The sequence below is a fragment of the Grammomys surdaster genome, unplaced genomic scaffold (genome assembly GCF_004785775.1).
Source record: "Grammomys surdaster isolate TR1022 unplaced genomic scaffold, NIH_TR_1.0 125276, whole genome shotgun sequence".
NCBI lineage: Eukaryota > Metazoa > Chordata > Mammalia > Rodentia > Muridae > Grammomys > Grammomys surdaster.
The window spans coordinates 349,834-370,392 of NW_021620156.1; the positions used below are offsets into that span (position 1 = coordinate 349,834).

The window sequence follows — 20,559 nt, forward strand, 5'->3', positions numbered from 1 at the left end:
ATTAACAGAAGTTATGAACCAAATGGACTTAACAGACATCTATAGAACATTTCATCCTAAAACAAAAGAATATACCTTTTTCTCAGCACATCATGGTACCTTCTCCAAAATAGACCATATAATTGGTCACAAAGCAGGCCTCTACAGATACAAAAAGATTGAAATAATCCCTTGCATCTTATCAGATCACCACGGAATAAGACTGGTCTTTAATAATGACAAAACCAATGGAAAACCCACGTGCACATGGAAACTGAACAACTCTCTACTCAATGATGACTTGGTCAAGGAAGAAATAAAGAAAGAAATTAAAGACTTTTTAGAATTCAATGAAAATGAGGACACATCATACCAAAACTTGTGGGATTCCGTGAAGGCAGTGCTAAGAGGAAAACTCATAGCTCTAAATGCCTACAAAAAGAAACTGGAAAGAGCACACACTAACAAGTTGACTGCACAACTAAAAGCTCTAGAACAAAAAGAAGCAAATACACCCAGGAGGAGTAGAAGGCAGGAAATAATCAAACTCAGGGCTGAAATCAACCAAATAGAAACAGAAAGAACAATACAAAATATCAATAAAACCAGGAGCTGGTTCTTTGAGAAAAATCAACAAGATAGATAATCCCTTAGCCAGATTACCCAGAGGGCACAGAGACAGTATCCAAATTAATAAAATCAGAACTAAAAAAGGAGACATAACAACAGAAACTGAAGAAATTAAAAAAATCATCAGATCCTACTACAAAGGCCTATACTCAACAAAACTGGAAAACCTGGATGAAATGGACAATTTCCTGGACAGATTCCAGGTCCCAAAGTAAAACCAGGAACAGATAAACCATCTAAATAGTCCCATAACCCCTAGGGAAATAGCAGCAGTCATTAAAAGTCTCCCCACTAAAAAAAGCCCAGGACCAGATGGTTTTAGTGCTGAATTTTATCAGACCTTCAAGGAAGACCTAATACCAATTCTCTTCAAACAATTCCACAAAATAGAAACAGAAGGAACACTACTCAATTCATTCTATGAAGCTACAATTACACTCATACCGAAACCCCACAAAGACACGACAAAGAAAGAGAATTTCAGACCAATCTCCCTCATGAACATAGATGCAAAAATACTCAATAAAATTCTAGCAAACCGAATCCAAGAACACATCAAAACAATCATCCATCATGATCAATCTGTTTTATCCCAGGAATGCAGGGATGGTTCAATATTCAGAAATCCATCAATGTAATCCACTATATAAACAAACTCAAAGAAAAAAAAACACATGATCATCTCACTAGATGCTGAGAAAGCATTTGACAAAATTCAACATCCCTTCATGATAAAAGTCTTGGAAAGATCAGGAATTCAAGGCCCATACCTAAACATAGTAAAAGCAATTTACAGCAAACCAGTAGCCAACATCAAGCTAAATGGAGAGAAACTTGAAGCAATCCTACTAAGATCAGGGACTAGACAAGGCTGCCCACTCTCCCCCTATCTATTCAATATAGTACTGGAAGTCCTAGCCAGAGCAATTAGACAACAAAAAGAAGTCAAAGGGATACATATAGGAAAAGAAGAAGTCAAATTCTCACTATTTGTAGATGATATGACTTCCACCAGAGAACACCTAACCTGATAAACAGCTACAGCAAAGTGCCTGGTTATAAAATCAATTCAAACAAATCAGTAGCCTTCCTCTACATGAAAGTTAAACAGACTGAAAAAGAAATTAGGGAAATGACACCCTTCACAATAGTTGCAAATAATATGAAATACCTTGGTGTGAATCTAACCAAGCAAGTGAAAGACTTGTATGACAAGAACTTCAAGTCCCTGAAGAAAGAAACCGAAGAAGATCTCAGAAGATATTGTTTCATGTTATTGATACCAAATGAAAAATATTTTAAAACACATTGAACCAAGAGACAATTTGGAACTGGAAATTTCCTCTTCCAATATGTTCATAATTTTTGACAGGTGAAGAATAAATAATATTCATATGAATGAATAACGTGGGCCTTAATTAACACTAAATACTTCCACTCTTCTAAATCAAGTAATGAGAAAAACAAAATAACCTAGTACTACCATAGTGGAATTGTATACAAGTAACATAAGAATGATGGACCTTAAGTCAGAAAACAAGTATCATTTCATCTAAAATTAAAATTTTATTATTAGCATATGCTTAAAGCATTGATTTAATATATAACCCACCTCTGAAAATCCTTCTGCCCATTGTATCATTTGGTCAGATAAGGACAACTGTTGGTCCTCAGGAGCATTTGATGAAAAAGATCCTATTTTCACCTTTTTTCCAAGACCCTTTGGTAAATTCCAAAGGTTAAGAATATCATACTCTGCATTTACATTCTGTCTCCCACCTAAGCTCACGTTGTCTCTCTCATGAAGGTCTTTCAGGAAAATGTTAAGCTAAAAGAGATTCATGAATTTATGTTACACTGTGCCCAAGAGGTTGAAGTAAACTTAAGGTTTAGATTGTGTCTTATTTATCTTAATTTATGATCTGAAAGTCAAATTAATTAAGCTATCATTAATTTTAAAAAATGAATGACAGAGCACATGGGATACTATTTTGCTTCTGAATGATAATTCAGCTTCAAGAGAAAAAATTGGAACAATCTCAGGTATTGAATGAATGATTTTTGAATCATAAAAATGTTAACATTTTGGAAATCTATCGAGAACATTTGTTTTCAGAATGTCTTCAGAGATTTAAACCCAAAAATGGGTGTGCTGATGGCTAAAGGGTAATAAAAGAGCATTATTTAGGTTTAAAAGTACACTCTTTGTTTCACTTAAATGCTTAATCATTCATTCATTTTGTAAGAAATGTACAGAAAAAATTATTAATTTTTTTACTGCAACAATTATCATGAGAATATAGTTTATTTAGCTTTTGATAAAGTGACATTTGTATCGACTTATAACATATTCTCCTGTAATCATTCATGCCATTTATCAGCAACACACACTTTAAATTGCTTTGACCTCTAAATGAACTTAGAAACACAAAAATCCCCATGAATGTGGACAGATGAACATAATTTTACAGTACCTAATTTGCTGTCATTGCAGATCTCATATATCAGAGTTCTGTTAATACAATATAGTAGAGTGGTTATTACCTGCCACGGGATGAAGGCCATTTCATCCCCATTTTCTTGTGGTTGTATTTGTACTTGTTGAAGACTCATCTGATGGAGACTGTGGGCCACAGCATACACGGCGTTGTAGATATTGGTACTTTCTTCACTGATTGCCATGTCCAATATATGACTAGGTAACACATCCAGAGAAGCATTCAATTGACAGTTAGCCAATAGTTGACAATCAATATCAGAAAATGGGCACAAAAAGAACAAATGCCATAACTTAGGAAGGTAAATGTCTTCTGGGTATTTGTAAGGATTAACTGTTTGAATAAACTTAATAAGTTCAATATTCTTTCTATAATTGTGTGTAAAAATTATGCTGCCATGGAATGAGTCAAGCATGAAATAATCAGCATAATCAGTAATATGAGGTTCAGTGTTCATTACCCAGACTTTCCCTGTCAACAATCTTTGCCCAATATTTCGCATTAGACCTGTGAGAGAATCGATGTCACCATAAATAATTATGACATTTGTCTCATCCATATTTTCCCAGAATTTGTTAAAATTTGAAGACCATGTGACTGGGACCATTTTCACAAAAGCTATGCAAACTCCTTTCCTCTCCATATCTTCTCTGAGTTCTGGTAAAATTATATTCCCTTTGTGGTCATCTGGGAGGATGAGACCAACCCAGGACCACCTAAAATGAACCATCAAAGACACAATGCCAAGTGAAAGAGATGTATACTTGGAGGCCATCTGGTACAGGGAAGAGAACTGACCACGGTCACTCAAGATGGGATCAAAAGGTCCAAAAGAAAGCTGAACCAAGTAAGAAGAAGAATATTAACATCAAGCAAAATTTCATTCCCGAAGCAACAAATGACAACAGGAAATAAAGACAGTTTTATCTCAGCTTTAAAGAAAAAATTCCATTTATAAAACTTTACTGATAGTCCTGCCAAACCTGTTTGTTTCAAGGACCTATCTAATTTTATTTATTTCACCATCCTTTCTCTTGTATGCAAGAGAAATTTGGATTGCTATCAAATTGTTTGAGTACTTGTTTTGATGTTAAATAATTCAAATACCCCTCTTGTAGTTTTTAAACACCTGTAATAAGAACAAAGAAACCAGATTCCCAGGTCCCACACTCTAAATTTTCTTACCTGAGGAAATTTAAAAAGTTGAAGTAAAGTTCCAATTTGGGCAGATGTTGTCCATGATGTTCCTGTCAGGGCAGCAGTTAAATTTCTTTTGTCACAATTGTAATTGGGTAAAATCTTTTTGCGACCTTGAGCTGTGAGCCAAAAACAGGCATTCATAAGAGTGTCCTTCTCAGTGAATTTGACATTGTAGAAATCAAATCCAAGAGATATATTAGGTAAAATATTGGAGTTCCCATTGATCTCCTCAATAGCAAATACCAAAGCCAAAATATATTGATAGTTCTTAAAATTATACCTGTATAAATGACAAAATACACACTAGAAGAATTCAACCTGAACCATATATTGAGTACATTAAACTTTATAGTTCATCTTTGTTTCTATGAAATATGCAATTTAACTTTTGCACCATGAATATATGAAACTAGATTGGGTAAATATGTTATAATTTGGCAAGATCATTTAATATTACTAGTTATCAAGTATAGTTCCTCAAAGCACACTTTAGTTATCAGTCACTAGAATATACCAAAAAATCAGTTTACATGTCATAAACCACTTTCTCTCAAATTTTCAGATATTTTGATATTTTGATCTTGGCCTCCTGAGATGTTTTGTTAAAAAACAAACCATTTTATTATCAAACCAATCATATTTTAGAAATAATATTTTTATTAAAGAATATTTCAAATTAAATACATTTCAAATGTGTCAGAGTTGCTACAATTCTGATATAATTTTTCTCATTATGGCAGTCTGAAATTGCTCATGGATAATATTCTAGTTTAAGACTTCCTAGTTATCCCTGGTTTGTATCCCTGGGCTGAGTCATCTTCTTCATCATTTGATCATAATGGAATTCCAGGCTTCTCCTTTAAAACTTCACATAACGGCTCCTCTAGGATGCAAAGCCTTCCTGGATGAACTCTTGACCTTACCATCTTTCCTTCTTTACAGGGAAAGATTCAATAGCACCTTTCTTCTATGATTGGTTCTTAATGCCAGAACCACAGGGCTGCAGCTGTAAAGTTCTCCTGCTTATTAGAACTGGAACATGACCCCTTCCCCAATTAAATCTGACCAGCTTTCTCTTCTTGTTAATTCCCTTTAGTCCCTATTTTTTAATAACCTAAACCTTAATCTGTAGTCAAGGCTTGTCTCAAACTGAGAAATCCATCAACTGGAATTACAGTTGTTGTCCACTGCACCCAGCAATAAGTATTTCTTGAACTCCTTTTCACATGACTGGGTGGAATCTTGCCCTGATGTCTCCACTGCTTTCATTCCATTTACCATCAGGCTTTCAGTCAGTTTGTTTATCTATGTGAGCACAGGATTTAGCACCATTCTAACTCTTATTCCTCTTTTCTCCCCAATTTCTATACTTTTTATATTGTGTAAAAAATTACAATCTGTAATTTTTCTCCCTCAGCTTCTTTCTTTCATTATAGTCTTAGTAACAGTGAACAGAAATAACCACACAATAGAACCAATAATAGACTGTTGAGATTTCATAATCCAAAAGATTGTTTTATGTCTCTTCATTTTAGCTTCCAAGAGATGTTTTTGACTAGGAAAAAAAAGTAGCAATAATATTTGCTCAAAAATAACAAGCAGTATCTCTAGGAAACATGCTAACTTTCATCTCCTCTTAAACGACTTTAGCCAGGACAAAGAGTACAACACCCAGCAACACTTATTCCAAGTTCCTGCTAGAATGCTTCATCAAGCAGTATTTGATGTATTTCACTGATGTCCTCAACCAAATTCATACTCATTATTTCTGCAAAAAGAAAACCTTGCCTATCACAAAAAACTCCAGTCCTTGGTTTAAACTTCTGGGTTCACAGGGTTTTTTTGCTGTAAAGAGACACACAGTCCCTTGGAATGCCAGCATATAATTTCACAGGTTTTATCCACTTTATCATGATGAGAAGCACAGCAATGTGCAGGTGGACATGGTCCTAGAGACTGAGATGAAAGTACTAAATTTTCTTCTGCAGGCAGCTGAACTGAAGACCCTGGACAGACTTAAGTTTCTTAGATTTCTAAACCACCTCTAACGGCAAGGCCTCTCATACTCCAGTGACCATGCCCCCTTAATGTGCTGCTCAGTATATCACAAACATTTAAACATATGAGTCTGTGAGGGCCATTGTTACTCAAGCATAACAGTATTGCAACATGATAACTTCTGGAAGAAGAATCAGAATTTTTCAATATTCTAATGCCTCTTAGGCAAATCAGATTCTAGAGTGGTTTCACACTCAAGGGTACTTGGGCAACAAAATTGAAATTGATTAAGGAGAAATGGGCTAAAATTAAAGTTAGATTGGAAGAGAAACACTTGCAGAAATGGTTGATAATGAAGTAGGTTAGAGCTTTGGAGAATATGATCAATATACTGAATTGTGTATATGTTTAAATATATTGAATATGATTTGCAGGGGATAATTATATAGTGGGAAAAGAGAACTATTTCTGTAATTTAGAATGCTCTTTTCCCACAGAACCTAAGTATGGTTCCCAGAAATCATATTAGCACAAAACCATCCAAAACTCCAAATTAACATAATCAAATGATAATTCACACATACACCCATAAACAAAAAGAAATACATTAGTCTTAATAATATTAATATGATGGAAATCAACAGAGCTATTGAAACATAAAATGCAAGATTAAAAACCTGGTAGATGTGGTATGTGATCTTTGCTTATGATACCTAAATGTTCTTATAGTTGAGATGTATTTAAATGCATGTACATGTTCAGAAATTAATTGAACATTGAATTTGATAATTTAATAAAGTTATTTGATATCAAAAAGAAATTATCAAAAATTAATGAATATTATTTTTAAAGGAAGGCAAATAATGAGTAAATAAATAATATTCACTGGAAAAGAATTGATAAGTAGAATGTTTAATTTGGGGAAATAGAATAAATAACATTTTAACACTGATAAATACTGTATATTCAAATACATATATAAAGAACACATGATTTTTGACAATTCCATACACATAAGTAATGTAGTAACAATAACTTTTATGTATTATATGCTAAAGACAGCAGAAGAGCTCAGTATCTTCAATCACAAAGCAGTGATAAGAGAAAATTTTAATAAAACAGATTTGACCATTCTCTATTGGATGCCTGATTTTGAAAGAACAAGGTATATAATAAATATATTGTGAAAATGACAACTATTTTTCTTCTTTCTGTTCTTGATATTATGAGTTAATTGTGTCACTATCTCTTCCTGTTGCACTATTCAAAACCTTATGAATCTCCTTTCTCTTTCTTAATTCAAGGACTCTTTGTTCATTAATAGCCAAGGAGAACATAAACTTACACACACACACAGACACACACACACATCTTCTCTCTATCCTTCTCTCTCTCTTTCTTCCTCTTTCCCTCTCTCTCTCTCTCCCTCTCTCACTTTTACTATGGAATGCTTTGAGGTTGTCTACCATAGATGTAATATTCTTCCAAATGAAAGAATTTACAAAATGGTTATCCACCACCAAATGAAAGTCTACATAAAACTAAAATTACACAGCCTGAATAGGTTTTAAAGAGTTTAGAGAATTTGTTAGAGTTTGTCAGAAAAAATATCAAGAAATATTGAACTTTCAACTTGAGTAACTTGATGGACAGCAGCCATATGCTAGGAAGGTTAGGCTTAATTAAAACAAAAGTACCAGCATCACAAAATGACACTGAGGTTCTGTAAAACCATCTCAGAAATACAACCAAAATTAATTTTAAAAAAAGGAAATGAGAGTTCATATTAAGAATGTACTCTTGTTAATTTTTTAAACATTTCTTACCTCAGACAATTTGAATCTTGTATCTCTGAGACTGGATCAAAATTCATTTTGATTAACATATGTAAACTACTACCTACATGTTTTTAAGTGTTACTCAAATTACTGGGGTTCACGCTATCGGAAAATGTTAAGAAACTGGAAATTTAATTAAATATACCAAAATACCAGGAAAATCACTTGGAAACGTCTAAGAAATGACTTATATGAAATATCATTCTCTATTTACTTATGCAATTACAATAAAATAAATTAAAACATTATACTACTTAATTTTATATTATTTGAGCATGGAATTAATTTTATAAAAAACCAGCCTATAAATATCTGAATTATTAGTTGGATGCACACTATCTCTGCAAGATGAATAATTCTTAGCATGCAGAAAGACAAGAGACATCAGTCCTTACCTCAGTGAGAATTTGCTAAACTCCCTTAGGCTAAAAAGTTTGCTGTATATTTTATGACCTGATGGTGTTTGTATTTCTAACTTTACCTGAAAATATATCTCCAGATTATATCTTCCTTACAAAACACAATGATAAAAAGCTAACAAACAAGACCTGGGTGCTAATGAAAAGCTGGGAATGAATGAAGGCAAATGGAAGTAACAGGGAAAACATGGAAAGGATTTTCTAGATAACATAAATAAAAAGAAGGCCATGAAGGACATTTGTGAACACTCATGATCCAGTCTATCTTCTAAAATCCATACAGATGAAATTCAAAGAAAGAGGGATATCAACCATAAGGCAAATTTAGAATCAAAATACAGCTAAGGTTGGAACTAGATTCACTGAAAATATACATAAGATAGACATAAAAACTCCAGAATTTCATTATCTACAAGAGAAGTCTTCTAGAAAATTGGCAATGCAAGTTTTATAGATTCTTCATTTTTCAAACAAATGTAGTTTACATTTGAATTAGTATGTATATATGTTTATATTTAAATATTTCTGCTTTTCAAAATGATAACTTTTTGTATATTATCAGAGAATAAATATTGAAAATTTCTAGCTGTAGTGTAACTTGCTGTAATTTGAACAATGAATATAAAATATCAAATGTAAATAAAATATAACAGAAAGTGAAATATTTCAAAGTAGCTTACCAGGAAATAGTTTTTCATTTATTATGAAAAATTGCTGCTGATGATACATAACTAATATCTAAATTGTCAAGGGATATATTGTTTTGATATGTGAATTTTATAAAGTTACAAATGGAAGAAATGAATGTATGTTGACAAAAACCACTTTGACATATTAGTTCATATGCATATTTTAATTGAAGGGAGGAAAAATAATTTTCTCTAATTAAAAACAGAGGAAATTTTTAGTTGGATTTGAAAACATATTGGAAAGATCAATAAAAGGACTGAACATATTGGCTACTAAATTGAATTAGTTACTGCAGGATCCTGAAACAAGCTCAGAGAACCTGTGTTTGTTCTCAGAGCACTCATTATAATAAGAGAAAATTTGTCCTCACCGTTTTTTTTCACCTCAAAATGTAAGCTGCTTTGAAAGTATGTGCACACACACAAATGTTATATATTATAATAAATTTGAAAAGACTATAGTATTAATGCAACAATAAAGTAAAACCAATTTTCTCTTAAAGTTATTTATTTATCAGGAACACTCAATACAATAAATATTTTCTTACACTTCTATATGGTAGATAAAAAGAAAGACTGCTTTAGAAAATGTGAACTTTCTAGCCTAAGATTTAGATTCCTGCCTGAAATTACTTCTTTGTTCTAGCCTAATATCAGAATCCTGCCTGAAGCCCATTTCTTTGCCCTTGGCCAATGTCAGATTCCTGCCAAGCAGCTGACCTTAATATTTCCATGTAATTAAAATGGTATAAAAGCAGATTGGGAATTTAAAAAAAAATGGTAACAGTGTAAAAAAAGAAAAAAGAAAGAAAATGTGACCTTTAGGAAGCTAATATACCAGAATGTGATAGGAACGAGGAAAACATTTATGCTTACTAACATATAAATAAGTATGACAGAGAGAGAAATCATCCATTTAAAATGCACAAGAAAATTTCCAAACAGATAAGTAAAGGATTGAGTGAGAAAGATAAAAGCATGTCCTCAGGTTTGTGGTATATATCCCTTTTTGTGGTCAATGCTATATGAAAAATTACACTTAGTGAATGAATTGTATGAGACAACATTATAATTTTTTATAATAAAAGTTAATTCATTTCTGTCATGAATTTGATTTTTTCTGATGAATGACAAGTTAAATATTTGTACCTGGAAAAATATTTTTGACATCCTAATTCTGAATTCAGCCGCATGTAACAAAAGACAACAGGTTCCCTCAATTATCACAGCAACACTCAGGACCTACTTACTGCATTCACTGACATCACCTATTATCAGAAGAGCACAGCAGGACTTCAGAGATGTTATGACCTATATTAAAAATTTAGATTAAACCATCCTTCCTTAAAATATCAACATTGAAAAAGATTCAGACATTATGGCCTCACCAGAATAGGTAATAAGAGGTAATACTTAGCAATCAAATAAGGAAACTACAATGAGTACAGTCAAAGATACCATTTCAATTCATTTTTTTACATGGGGCAAAAATAAGCCAAAGTGAAAAAAAATAATATATTTTAGAATCTCTAAAAGTTGTCCCAATAAAAAACACACAAAAAAATAAGTTTTAATGACTAAACCAACTAAGTCATAGAATTCTTAATGTTAAAAATTAATGATTGTACTTACTGGAGGTAATTGTCCTCATAATAATATGGTAGATATGAATGTGGAATTTTGTTCTTTGTATAGTATGTATGAAGAGGAAAAAATGCACCAATCACCACATCTCCTTCACGGTGAAAATCTTCAGTAATTACATAAAAGCATTTACTGATATTAACATAAATAGAGGTAGAGACAAACTTGACCATCAGAAATAGTGAAGAGATAAAAATACAGGAGAACATCCTATCAATATATGAGTCTGCTTGATGAAGATCACAGAGTATCCAATAAACATATACTCAGGTCATGTTTTTTGTGACCATGCATATTTTGAACTTTGTTGATGAGTGAAGTGGTCACACTAATCATTCCAAGGTTTTTCTGTTGGGTCCTCCTTGACATTTTAAATTTTGAAATTGTTTCTCCCCTTGGGCTTTGCAGCTGAGGTCCTCTATACAGGTGAAAAACATTTTGCAAAATATTTTTTTAACATTCTTCCTAGCCAAAGGCAATATGATTTCAGAAAAAACTGTGAATAGCAACTGGTCAGAGTTGAACCCCTTTTGGGACTAAGTGGCCAAAAATATGAATCAAGAAACTTTTCATATAAAAACAACTTGTGTAGATCCACACATATAAGGATGCCAACTAAGTGGAAAATTAAAAGGCCCAATAGAATGCATTGCAGGTAAAACCATTCAAAATTAATGGATTCCAGGACTGTTGATCTGTCTCACTTTGGGTTTAATAGTAGAGATAAAGAGATAAGAATAACATGAGATTGCTGATATTTTTGCTAGGGCAGTGTCTCAACTATCCATTTAGATCAAAGACCCTTGTCACTGTGTCTCCACCAAGTGGCGCTTTCTCTCTGTTTTACAATCTTGTTCTCTTCCTGTCTTCCCATCATTCTGCAACCTTATTTCTGTGTCCCTGTCATTCTGTCATCCTTCTTCCTGGCCTGCCATCCATCTGGCAGTTCTTTATCAACATCTAACACAAAAAAAGCTTCTTGGAGAGATTCAACTGTTTACTCACATTAAACAATTAGCAGCAGGACTATGCTGTGTAGTGTCATCATTTGGGCAAATTGAAGGTTATATGACCTTCCCCAGGAAAACTTGGTTTTCAACATGACAATTTCAGAGAATCATCTTTTTGAGAATGTGAAGAAGTGACAAATAATTACACAGAGAAGGCAGGCATCTTGAGCTCTATAAATGATAATAACATATATGCTCCCAATACCTGGAGCTGCCAGTCCAGTAATTAGTTACTGTGAATACAGGAAAACTCTTATGATAGTTATTCCTAACTGTCAACTTGACTAGATCTGGAATAAAGTACAATCCAGAAGTGGAGAGCTGTGATTCAGATCTTGAGGCTAGAAGACACAGGCTTCTGATCCAGATCTTGACATGGTATGACACACACTTTTGATCCTAGTCTTGAGGCACAGTGGCCATGGAAAATTAAGCCCAGGCATGGTAGTATACACTTTAATACCAGGAGGCTGAGACAAGCTCATCTCTGAATTCAAGGCCAGCCTGAGACAAAAGAAGTTCCAAATGCAGGTGTGATGGTACACACCTTTAATCTGGGTTATACCTTCTGTTGGAGTCCTACATAAGGACAGTGGAAGAAGGAAGACTCACTCTTCTTTACCTACTTACACTTACTTGACAGCACATCTATAGAAACTTTTTTTTCAGGATTCAAGCTTAACAGCTTGAATCAACTGAAACAACTACTCCTTTGGGATGTAGCACCTACTAGATTTTTGGAATTCCCATCCACAGGTGCCCATTATTGGGTTAGTTCGACTTCAGACTGTAAGTCATTACAAAAAAATTCCGTTAATATGCAGAAGGATTCTATAAGTTCTGTGGCTCTAGAGAACCATGACTAATACAACATGTACAAAGTCAATTGATGCATTATATGTGGGTGCCTCACTGGACAATGACAGAGGGACTGGAGCCATTACAAGGTCCCCTTCAATTATTGAAGGTCAGGCCTCTACCTCCTCCTTTGCAAGATTAGAATCACCACAACCCTGCTATACTTAGAGAAGGGAGGAGATGTCAGGGGCAGCCCTGACTACACACTGAAGGCCTAAAATCAGCCATACCCCTAAAATCATCAATAGGCCTCTCAAACATGTATACTAACACCAAGTCTTGGGTGTCTGTGGAAAAACATTGAAACAGATGGCTGTAAGCTATTGTAAACAGGCAGCTTTTTTGGAAATTTACCAGCCCCAACAGTCATAGACCTTGTAAATAGGTAGCCTTGGCAGACAATACCAACTTAGATAAGGACAAGTGAGTCATAGGCAGCGTCATAGTGACCTGTCCCCTGAACCTTCACCCAGCCAATACCCGGTTTGGAAAGATATCTGTATTCCCCTTGAATACCAACACTACAGTGTCATTCCCTTCCCCACATCCTGCCTTTCTGTGTTTATAACCCCTGTGTGAATGAATTACAATTTGAGAATAAATAAATAAGTCATACAAAAAAGAAAAAAAAACATTATATGTGGGACTTTCTCACCCCAACATTTTCCCCTTTTCCAAGAGAGGGCTTTATCTCTAATATCAGAAAACTATATACAATAAGAACTATTATGAGTACTCTCACGGTAAGAATTATATTTTCAATATCCAGTTTATTTGTATTTCACAACACTGAAGAAAGTACTCCTACTATCTATTCTCTTTTGAAGAGCTCAATGTTCTATATGGAGTTTATATCAAATAAGCACAATATCAAGTGCATTTTAAGTGTGTACTTAGAAGCCAACCAATTGAAACTTTTGTTTTTGAGCATGTGATTATGATAATATTATAAGAACTCCATTGAGTAATGTTAAAGCTCTTAACTTTTCTAGTTAACTAATCTATAATTAAACTAGTCTTCATACCCATTAGAGACCAGAGAAGGATCAGTTTCATATGACCAAACAGCCTCTAAGTATAATAAAAATGACAGACTTACTGGTTGCCTATGCAGTCACACAAAGTTTCTCTGTATCATTGGGTACATCAATATTTCTCAGCCAGGTACAGAAGATCTGTCAGACTTTACTATGAAGTAGAATTTTGGAAGCTGTTCTATCCTGTCTAGGCAATGTGGGGCTATCAAATCTCTAGTGTCCTCCTGATCAACTGTTTGGACAGTGTGTTCTCATATGTCAAGGTAAAGAACTGTGTATATCACAGTTGTCATTTTTAACACAATTGGAGCAAGCTCAAGTGGGAATGGTTTTTGTGCTCATCATATACATTGAAGGAATTAAGGAGTGCTGTCAGGAGCAGCTGTTATACTCTACCACAAGATTTTCCTTGATTAATTAATCAATTAATTAATTAATTTTAATCCAGATTGATCCCCTCAGTCAGTACCTCCTTGATTCTTTTACCCATTTCCCTTTTGCCTTGGAGAGGGTGAGGACTCTTGGGTATCCAGCAACCATGGTGCATAACATCTCTGCAGGGTTAGGGATATTCTTTTCCACTGAGTTGAGACAAGGCAGTCCAGGTGTGGAATGGATTCCACAGACAGGCAACAACTTTAGGGATAATACCATCTTCATTTTTTAGGAGACCCATATGGGTAATGAACTTCAAGTCTGCTAAATATGGGCAGGGAATACCCAGTCCATTCAGCCAGTGTATGTTTTTCAGTTTTTTGGGTTAGTCTATGGGAGCCCAGATGGGTCTTGAATAGTTGAATCTATTGGACTTTGTGTGGAGTTCCTGTTTCCTTCAGGGCCCTCAATCCTTCTCCTAACTCTTCCATAAGAGATCCCGATCTCCATCCAATGTTTGGCTGTGGGTCTCTTCATCTGTTTTATTCATATGCTTGGTAGAGGACAGTTATGCTAGACTCCTGTTTGCAATTTATAACAAAATTATCTTTAATTGTATCAGAGATTGATTCATGCCCATGAGATGGATCTCAATTTGGGCTGGTTAGTGGTTTACCATTCCCTCAAACTCCATCTTGGCTCCTGTAATTATTCTAGACAGAATAAATAAGTGGGTTAGTATCTTTATCCTTTCACTGGGGGTTCTGCCTGACAACAGGAGGTAACCTCATCAGGGACCAGATCCCCTTTCTATGTTTCTACGCTAATGTTATCATCATTGTCTCCTGGGATCCTCCACAAGATCAGCTCTCTTGCCATTTGTAGAGATTCTTACCCCCTGCCCACTCTCAGCAGCTGAAGATTTCCATTCATTCTCCTGCCCTCTTTCCTGTCTCTTCCCATACTTTGCCTAGGATTTTAACTTAATTGATGTTTAAATTCTTTTGTGATGTCATGGGTTTAATGTTTGGACTGGTTATATCTTGTGAATTTCTGACAAAATAAATCAACTGGTGAGAATGAACCTTAATTGAGCAGATAACTTTATCAGATTGGCTTGTAGGCTGGACTGATACATTTATTTTGTGTTTACTCTGAGAAGTCCCAGACCACTGTTGGTGATACTATCTCAGGAAAGAATTGCATACAGATTGAGAACTTCTTTAAGTACAACAAAGTAATCAGCATTCCTCTATTGACTCTTACATGAAGATTAACATATTAAAGAGACTAATTGGCAAAGTAAGACTGGAAGTTTTGCCTTACCTGAGATTTATTCAACGAGGGTAACATGCCCAATAAAACACAAAATACCCAAACATGAGGGAGGCATGTACTATATAACTAAGGAATCAGAATCACATCACCAAGCATTGTGTATTTTATGTCAATGATCTCTGGTATTCACACACCCTATCCTATTTAATAGATCACATTCACTTTCAAAAAAAAAAAAAAACCTGTTACTATTTTCTCTAACCTCCTTTCTCTTTCACAATTCCTTTCACGTATATGGAAGACCAGTGAACTGGTGCCCTTCTAACTTAGGTAATCAGAACACTAAAAGTGAAAAATAAGTAATGAGGAAGGTTTGGATTTGAGGTTGACACATGGATTTAAGAAAGGAAGAGATAGAATGATACGTTTGTACTATAATCTCAAAAATAAAGACATTAATATTATATTACAATATAATTACTATATATTTAATTATTCAGAAATACCACCAATTTTCTGTGTATGTCTTCATAATGAAACTACAAATAATAGTACGACAGAGAGAAAAAAAAATCTCATGCAAAGATATTTCCACAGACAATGTTTTGATTTCAGAAACCCTGTATGCTATCCTAATTGCTTCTGCTACACTTATTTCTCAGTATTCTTAATAACCCCTTAACATACATGTAAAGGAAGCTAGAATATACATAATTTTGGTAAGATAGAACTAACTCCATAAAATCATCCTAAAACCTCCCTCTGTGCACTGTGGTATGAATTTACCCACCCCATATCTGTCCTGTCTCCTTCTCTGTGTCTCTTCCTTTCTAACAATGTCTCCATGTCCTTTTTTGCCACAGATCAGCTTCATCTTGAGCAGTGTTTCTTAAAAAGGGGTGTCTGGAAACAGCAAAAAAAAGTCTCAAAATCAAATTGTGAGTCCAAGATTGTAAGGAAATAAATAAAAAAATAAATAAGTGTATTTATGGATTTATAAAAATAAATAATGAATTAATAAAATTAAAAATTACCAATAAGAAGTAAATACCAAATTTCTAGTTTTCACCTATAGATATGACTAAGTCACAGGAAACTGCATATCTATTGTAGAAGTACAATCCCTTCTTATACTTCTGATACATTTGCATATCAGGGATTGTGTCTTGAGTAAGATTGGGCTATCTTAATTAAACATTATTTAGATTATATTCCTCATATATTAGAAATATCTTCCACAGGCTGAAAGTTGACCTGTAAGACAAAATTGGCTTTGAGTAATGGGAGAGGGGTTGTTGAGTGATGGAGCAACATTTTGCTGAGGAATGTACAAGGTTGTCCCTCCCAGATAGTCATTGTTTCCAGTAATGGCCAAAACTAGAACAAGACAGCTCTCTAAGTTTTCAAACATTCATTCTATTTATGAGTCATCACACAAAACAGCATAGCTGAGTTCAAAACAAAAAAAAGTAGAAACGTTACCTAGCACCTAGCATTGCTTCTGTTCTTGGTACTGCTCCAAATCTTGTAAAAACAGAAATTCAAGGAGAACCTAGACAATCAAATGTGCTAATTATTCCAATTTTCATTCCTTTATGACAACTACTAGAAACATCATATGGAAATATAAACTGAATTCCTCAAAGTAATGAAGCTATGTTGTAATTGAGAGTAGCAATTAACTTTGGCTTTTAGTTCCTAATATATTTATTTCAGGTTACTTGTTATATGTGACTAGCTTCTGCAAATTATGATGTCAACAATATTAGATCTCTATCAGTTGTTTTTTTGATATTTCTAGAGAAAACAAAAACAACTTCAGTAACCAGATATAAATGGTACAGAACCAGACAGCAAAGAATCTTGAGATCTGTGAGTGCTGTAGTGAGCTTCTACTTAAATCGAGATGAGAGAAAATAGTGACACAGAGACACACTAGAACAAAAGAGCAGAAATTCACATTCAAATGTCAGGCTTTTTCAGACAGACTACAAAGGAAATATATCTTCTATGTCTTGGGATTTGGCTTAGAAAAAATGGGATGCTTAGAATTTTTATGTGAAACATGTCAATTCCAAGGTAGAATTTCCAGAACTATATTAACTGTGTGTGGTCGAACACTTATGTGACACCAATACATAGAAGATAGATGTAGGATGATCAGACATTCAGGGTTATCTTAATGTACAATGTAAGCCTAAAAGTAAGTCTATGTTATGTGAAATCAGTTTGAAAGCAAGACAAACAAATATCTCCCAACCCCTCATCACTAACAGTTCTGATAAAATTGCTTAGTGTCATTTCAGTGAAATACCAATTGATTACAAAATTTCTTCACTTACAGTTTTTAGTTTGAGTACAGAACTCTCATGCTGGTTCATACAGAATATGCAGGTTAAATAATAAACTTGTCATATTATCAAATATTTTTATTTATTTAATCATTTGTGTGTGTTTGTGTGTGTGTGTGTCTGTGTATGTGTGTGTGTGTGTGTGTGTGTGTGTGTGTGTGTGTGTGTGAATGTACTTGTGAGTTTGTACGGTTGTGGAGTTGTTGGTAGAAGCAGATCGAGGTATCATATTTCTTGAGTCAGCAGTTACCAGCAGTTGTGAACTACAACATGTGGCTGATATGAACAGAACTTAGATCTTAGGCAAGATCTGTATGTACTCCTAACTGCAATGCTATCTCTTTACTCACTTTTTTCCTAATTTGCCAAGCTAAAAATTGAGGTACAATGATCAAAAAATGGCTGTGTGTTTAAAAGCACTAGATCCTCTGAAAGATTCTTTCCTCTAATATCAGGAAAATTCATAATTGCCTGTAAACCAAGATTCAGGGAATCCAACAGTATCATCTGCCCCTGAGGACACCCACACATGTATAAGACACAAAGAGAAAGAAACACAAATATATGTATCTGTGTGTATAGTTAGGTAGAGAGATAGAGAGATAAAGAGATAGAGAGATAGAGATAGATAGAGATAGAGATATGTTCACAAGAGTCTCTGTGGCTGAGTATGGCAGAGGATCTAGGCATATTAAATACATATTAAAAAAATTTACAGAATCTCTGGATATGTTTATATCCTTAGCTATGATAACTGGTATGTGTGTATGTGTATGTGTGTGTGTGTGTGTGTGTGTGTGTGTGTGTGTCAGTGTGAATATTTACATAGTAACAAAATTATTCACTTTAAATGTAGACAAGCAGTTGTTGATTGCTTATATTTGAATACAGCCACATCACTAAGGGAGTGTGCAAAACGACTTATGAGTGGTGAGAACTTTGAATCTGGGAGACACACATCTATAGCAGTTCCCAGACAAAACCTGATGTGATATGGCTTGTCAGCAACTGTATTTTCTTGCTTATGTTGTTTTCACTTACCTATATTTTCTGGAAAATGTAGATCCATCTTCTTGCATAAAAGAGTGCCAAGAGCTAAGTCCTAGGCTCTGGGTCCTCTCTGGAAGTCAGCTGAGGGGCATGGAACATGGATAAGGCAAGAACTGTTCATAAGAAAATAAAAGGTGGTTTCCATTAATACTATTCTCAATGATTTTTCATTATTCTGGGGCTAGAAAATAGTAGCTTCTTGTGGATTGTCACCTGTTGCATACCAGTGAATGTAAAGATTGTTTACCATGAAAAATGTTTACATGTCTTGTGCCTATGTTATTATGAGACCAGAGGCCACAGGACTCAGAGTATGAGCACCCTATTGTTAAACAGCTGGGATTAAGTAAAGTATTATTTTTTAAGACTTCTTTCCATCTTGTTCATAAGTCTTGATTCTCATTAGGCAGCTTAGAGTGAAACTTAGACCAAGTAACATTTATTGATCGAGTAAAAGAGTCATGCTCACAAAAGTAAAGGCTTTCACATAAGAAAAATATGCATAAACACACACATACATATACATATATTCATACATCTTCATATAATGCCATTGGGTGCAGGAACTTGGCTGCTAATATAGATATAGATATTTATGATATATAGATATATATGACATAGATATAGACACACAAACACACACAGAGACAAACAATAAAACATGCACAGGCTCACATATGTGTACATATATATATATATATATATAAATTTGACCTTTATTATGTAAAGAAATAAAAAGCTTCTTCTTTTCTGTTGAGTATAGAAAGTCTTTTCCTTGTCAGAGAGAATTCTGTTAAGAGAAATGCTTTTTCACAAAAAAAGAAGCCTGCATTCTAGAAGTAATTTCAGGCAGAAATCTAAATCTTAGTATAGAACAAAGAAGTAATATCAAACAGGAATGTAAATCTTAGGCTAGAACAAGGAAGTAGACTTCAGACATAAAAATGACTTTGGGCTAGGACAGGGAAGCAGGCTCAGAAATTTTGGTTATCCTGATAAGTCCTTAGAAACAGTGATCAAAGGAGTGTTTTTTGACTGTGAACTTTGACTATTTGTGAATTGAACTTTACTTACTGCCTTTCTTGTTCTTTGACTATTTGTGTTTATTGTGTTGCTTGTTCCTTGACTATTTGCATCTAATGTATTGCTTGTTCCTCAACCTAGAACTGACCTTAATACTTGCATGTAACTAAAATGGTATAAAAGCAATAAGGTAGAGGAGGTGTGAGATTGGGAATTTCTGTGAAGAAGAAACAGGGACAGGGGAAGATATCTGAAATGTAAATAAAATATTCAATAAAATTATGTTTAAAAAAAGAGTAATAAATTTTCATTTTCTAAGGTTGACAGAATATATAGTAAATGATATATATCCAAGGAAGCACTTTCAGGTAATGTAAACATATCCTATCATTGTTTGTGATTATGGTGATTGTCAAGGATTATTTTAGTTTCTACCAGATGACTTACATGAAGCACTGGGTGAACAGTGACTATGAATATTGAGTAATTTGGAAAACTGCTTGTAAATATAATTAAATTAGTGAGTGTTAGCAAACTCAAATCACATGGTTATGAGGCAACTTCACAACCAAAAGAAGGAGTACATAAACAAATAAAGAATGCTTTTCTCTTAAAAAAGAAAAGAAAGGAAAAAATCCAAAACCCCAAACAAACAAAACAATCAAAGAAACAAAAACCTGTT

At 34.0% G+C, this 20,559-nt stretch overlaps 1 protein-coding gene across 1 annotated transcript in view; it reads right to left on the bottom strand.

The window, feature by feature from the left end:
- The window catches only part of LOC114637325 (vomeronasal type-2 receptor 116-like), a 21,019-nt gene extending 9,915 nt beyond the window's left edge, over positions 1-11,104 (bottom strand). Inside the window, exons 1-4 of the mRNA XM_028785562.1 lie at positions 10,884-11,104; positions 4,293-4,587; positions 3,154-3,945; positions 2,222-2,437 (exon numbers count right to left, since the gene is read on the bottom strand). Coding sequence (XP_028641395.1) covers positions 2,222-2,437; positions 3,154-3,945; positions 4,293-4,587; positions 10,884-11,104 — 1,524 coding nt within the window. The remainder of the gene's footprint in view (positions 1-2,221; positions 2,438-3,153; positions 3,946-4,292; positions 4,588-10,883) is intronic.
- Positions 11,105-20,559: the final 9,455 nt, after the last annotated feature.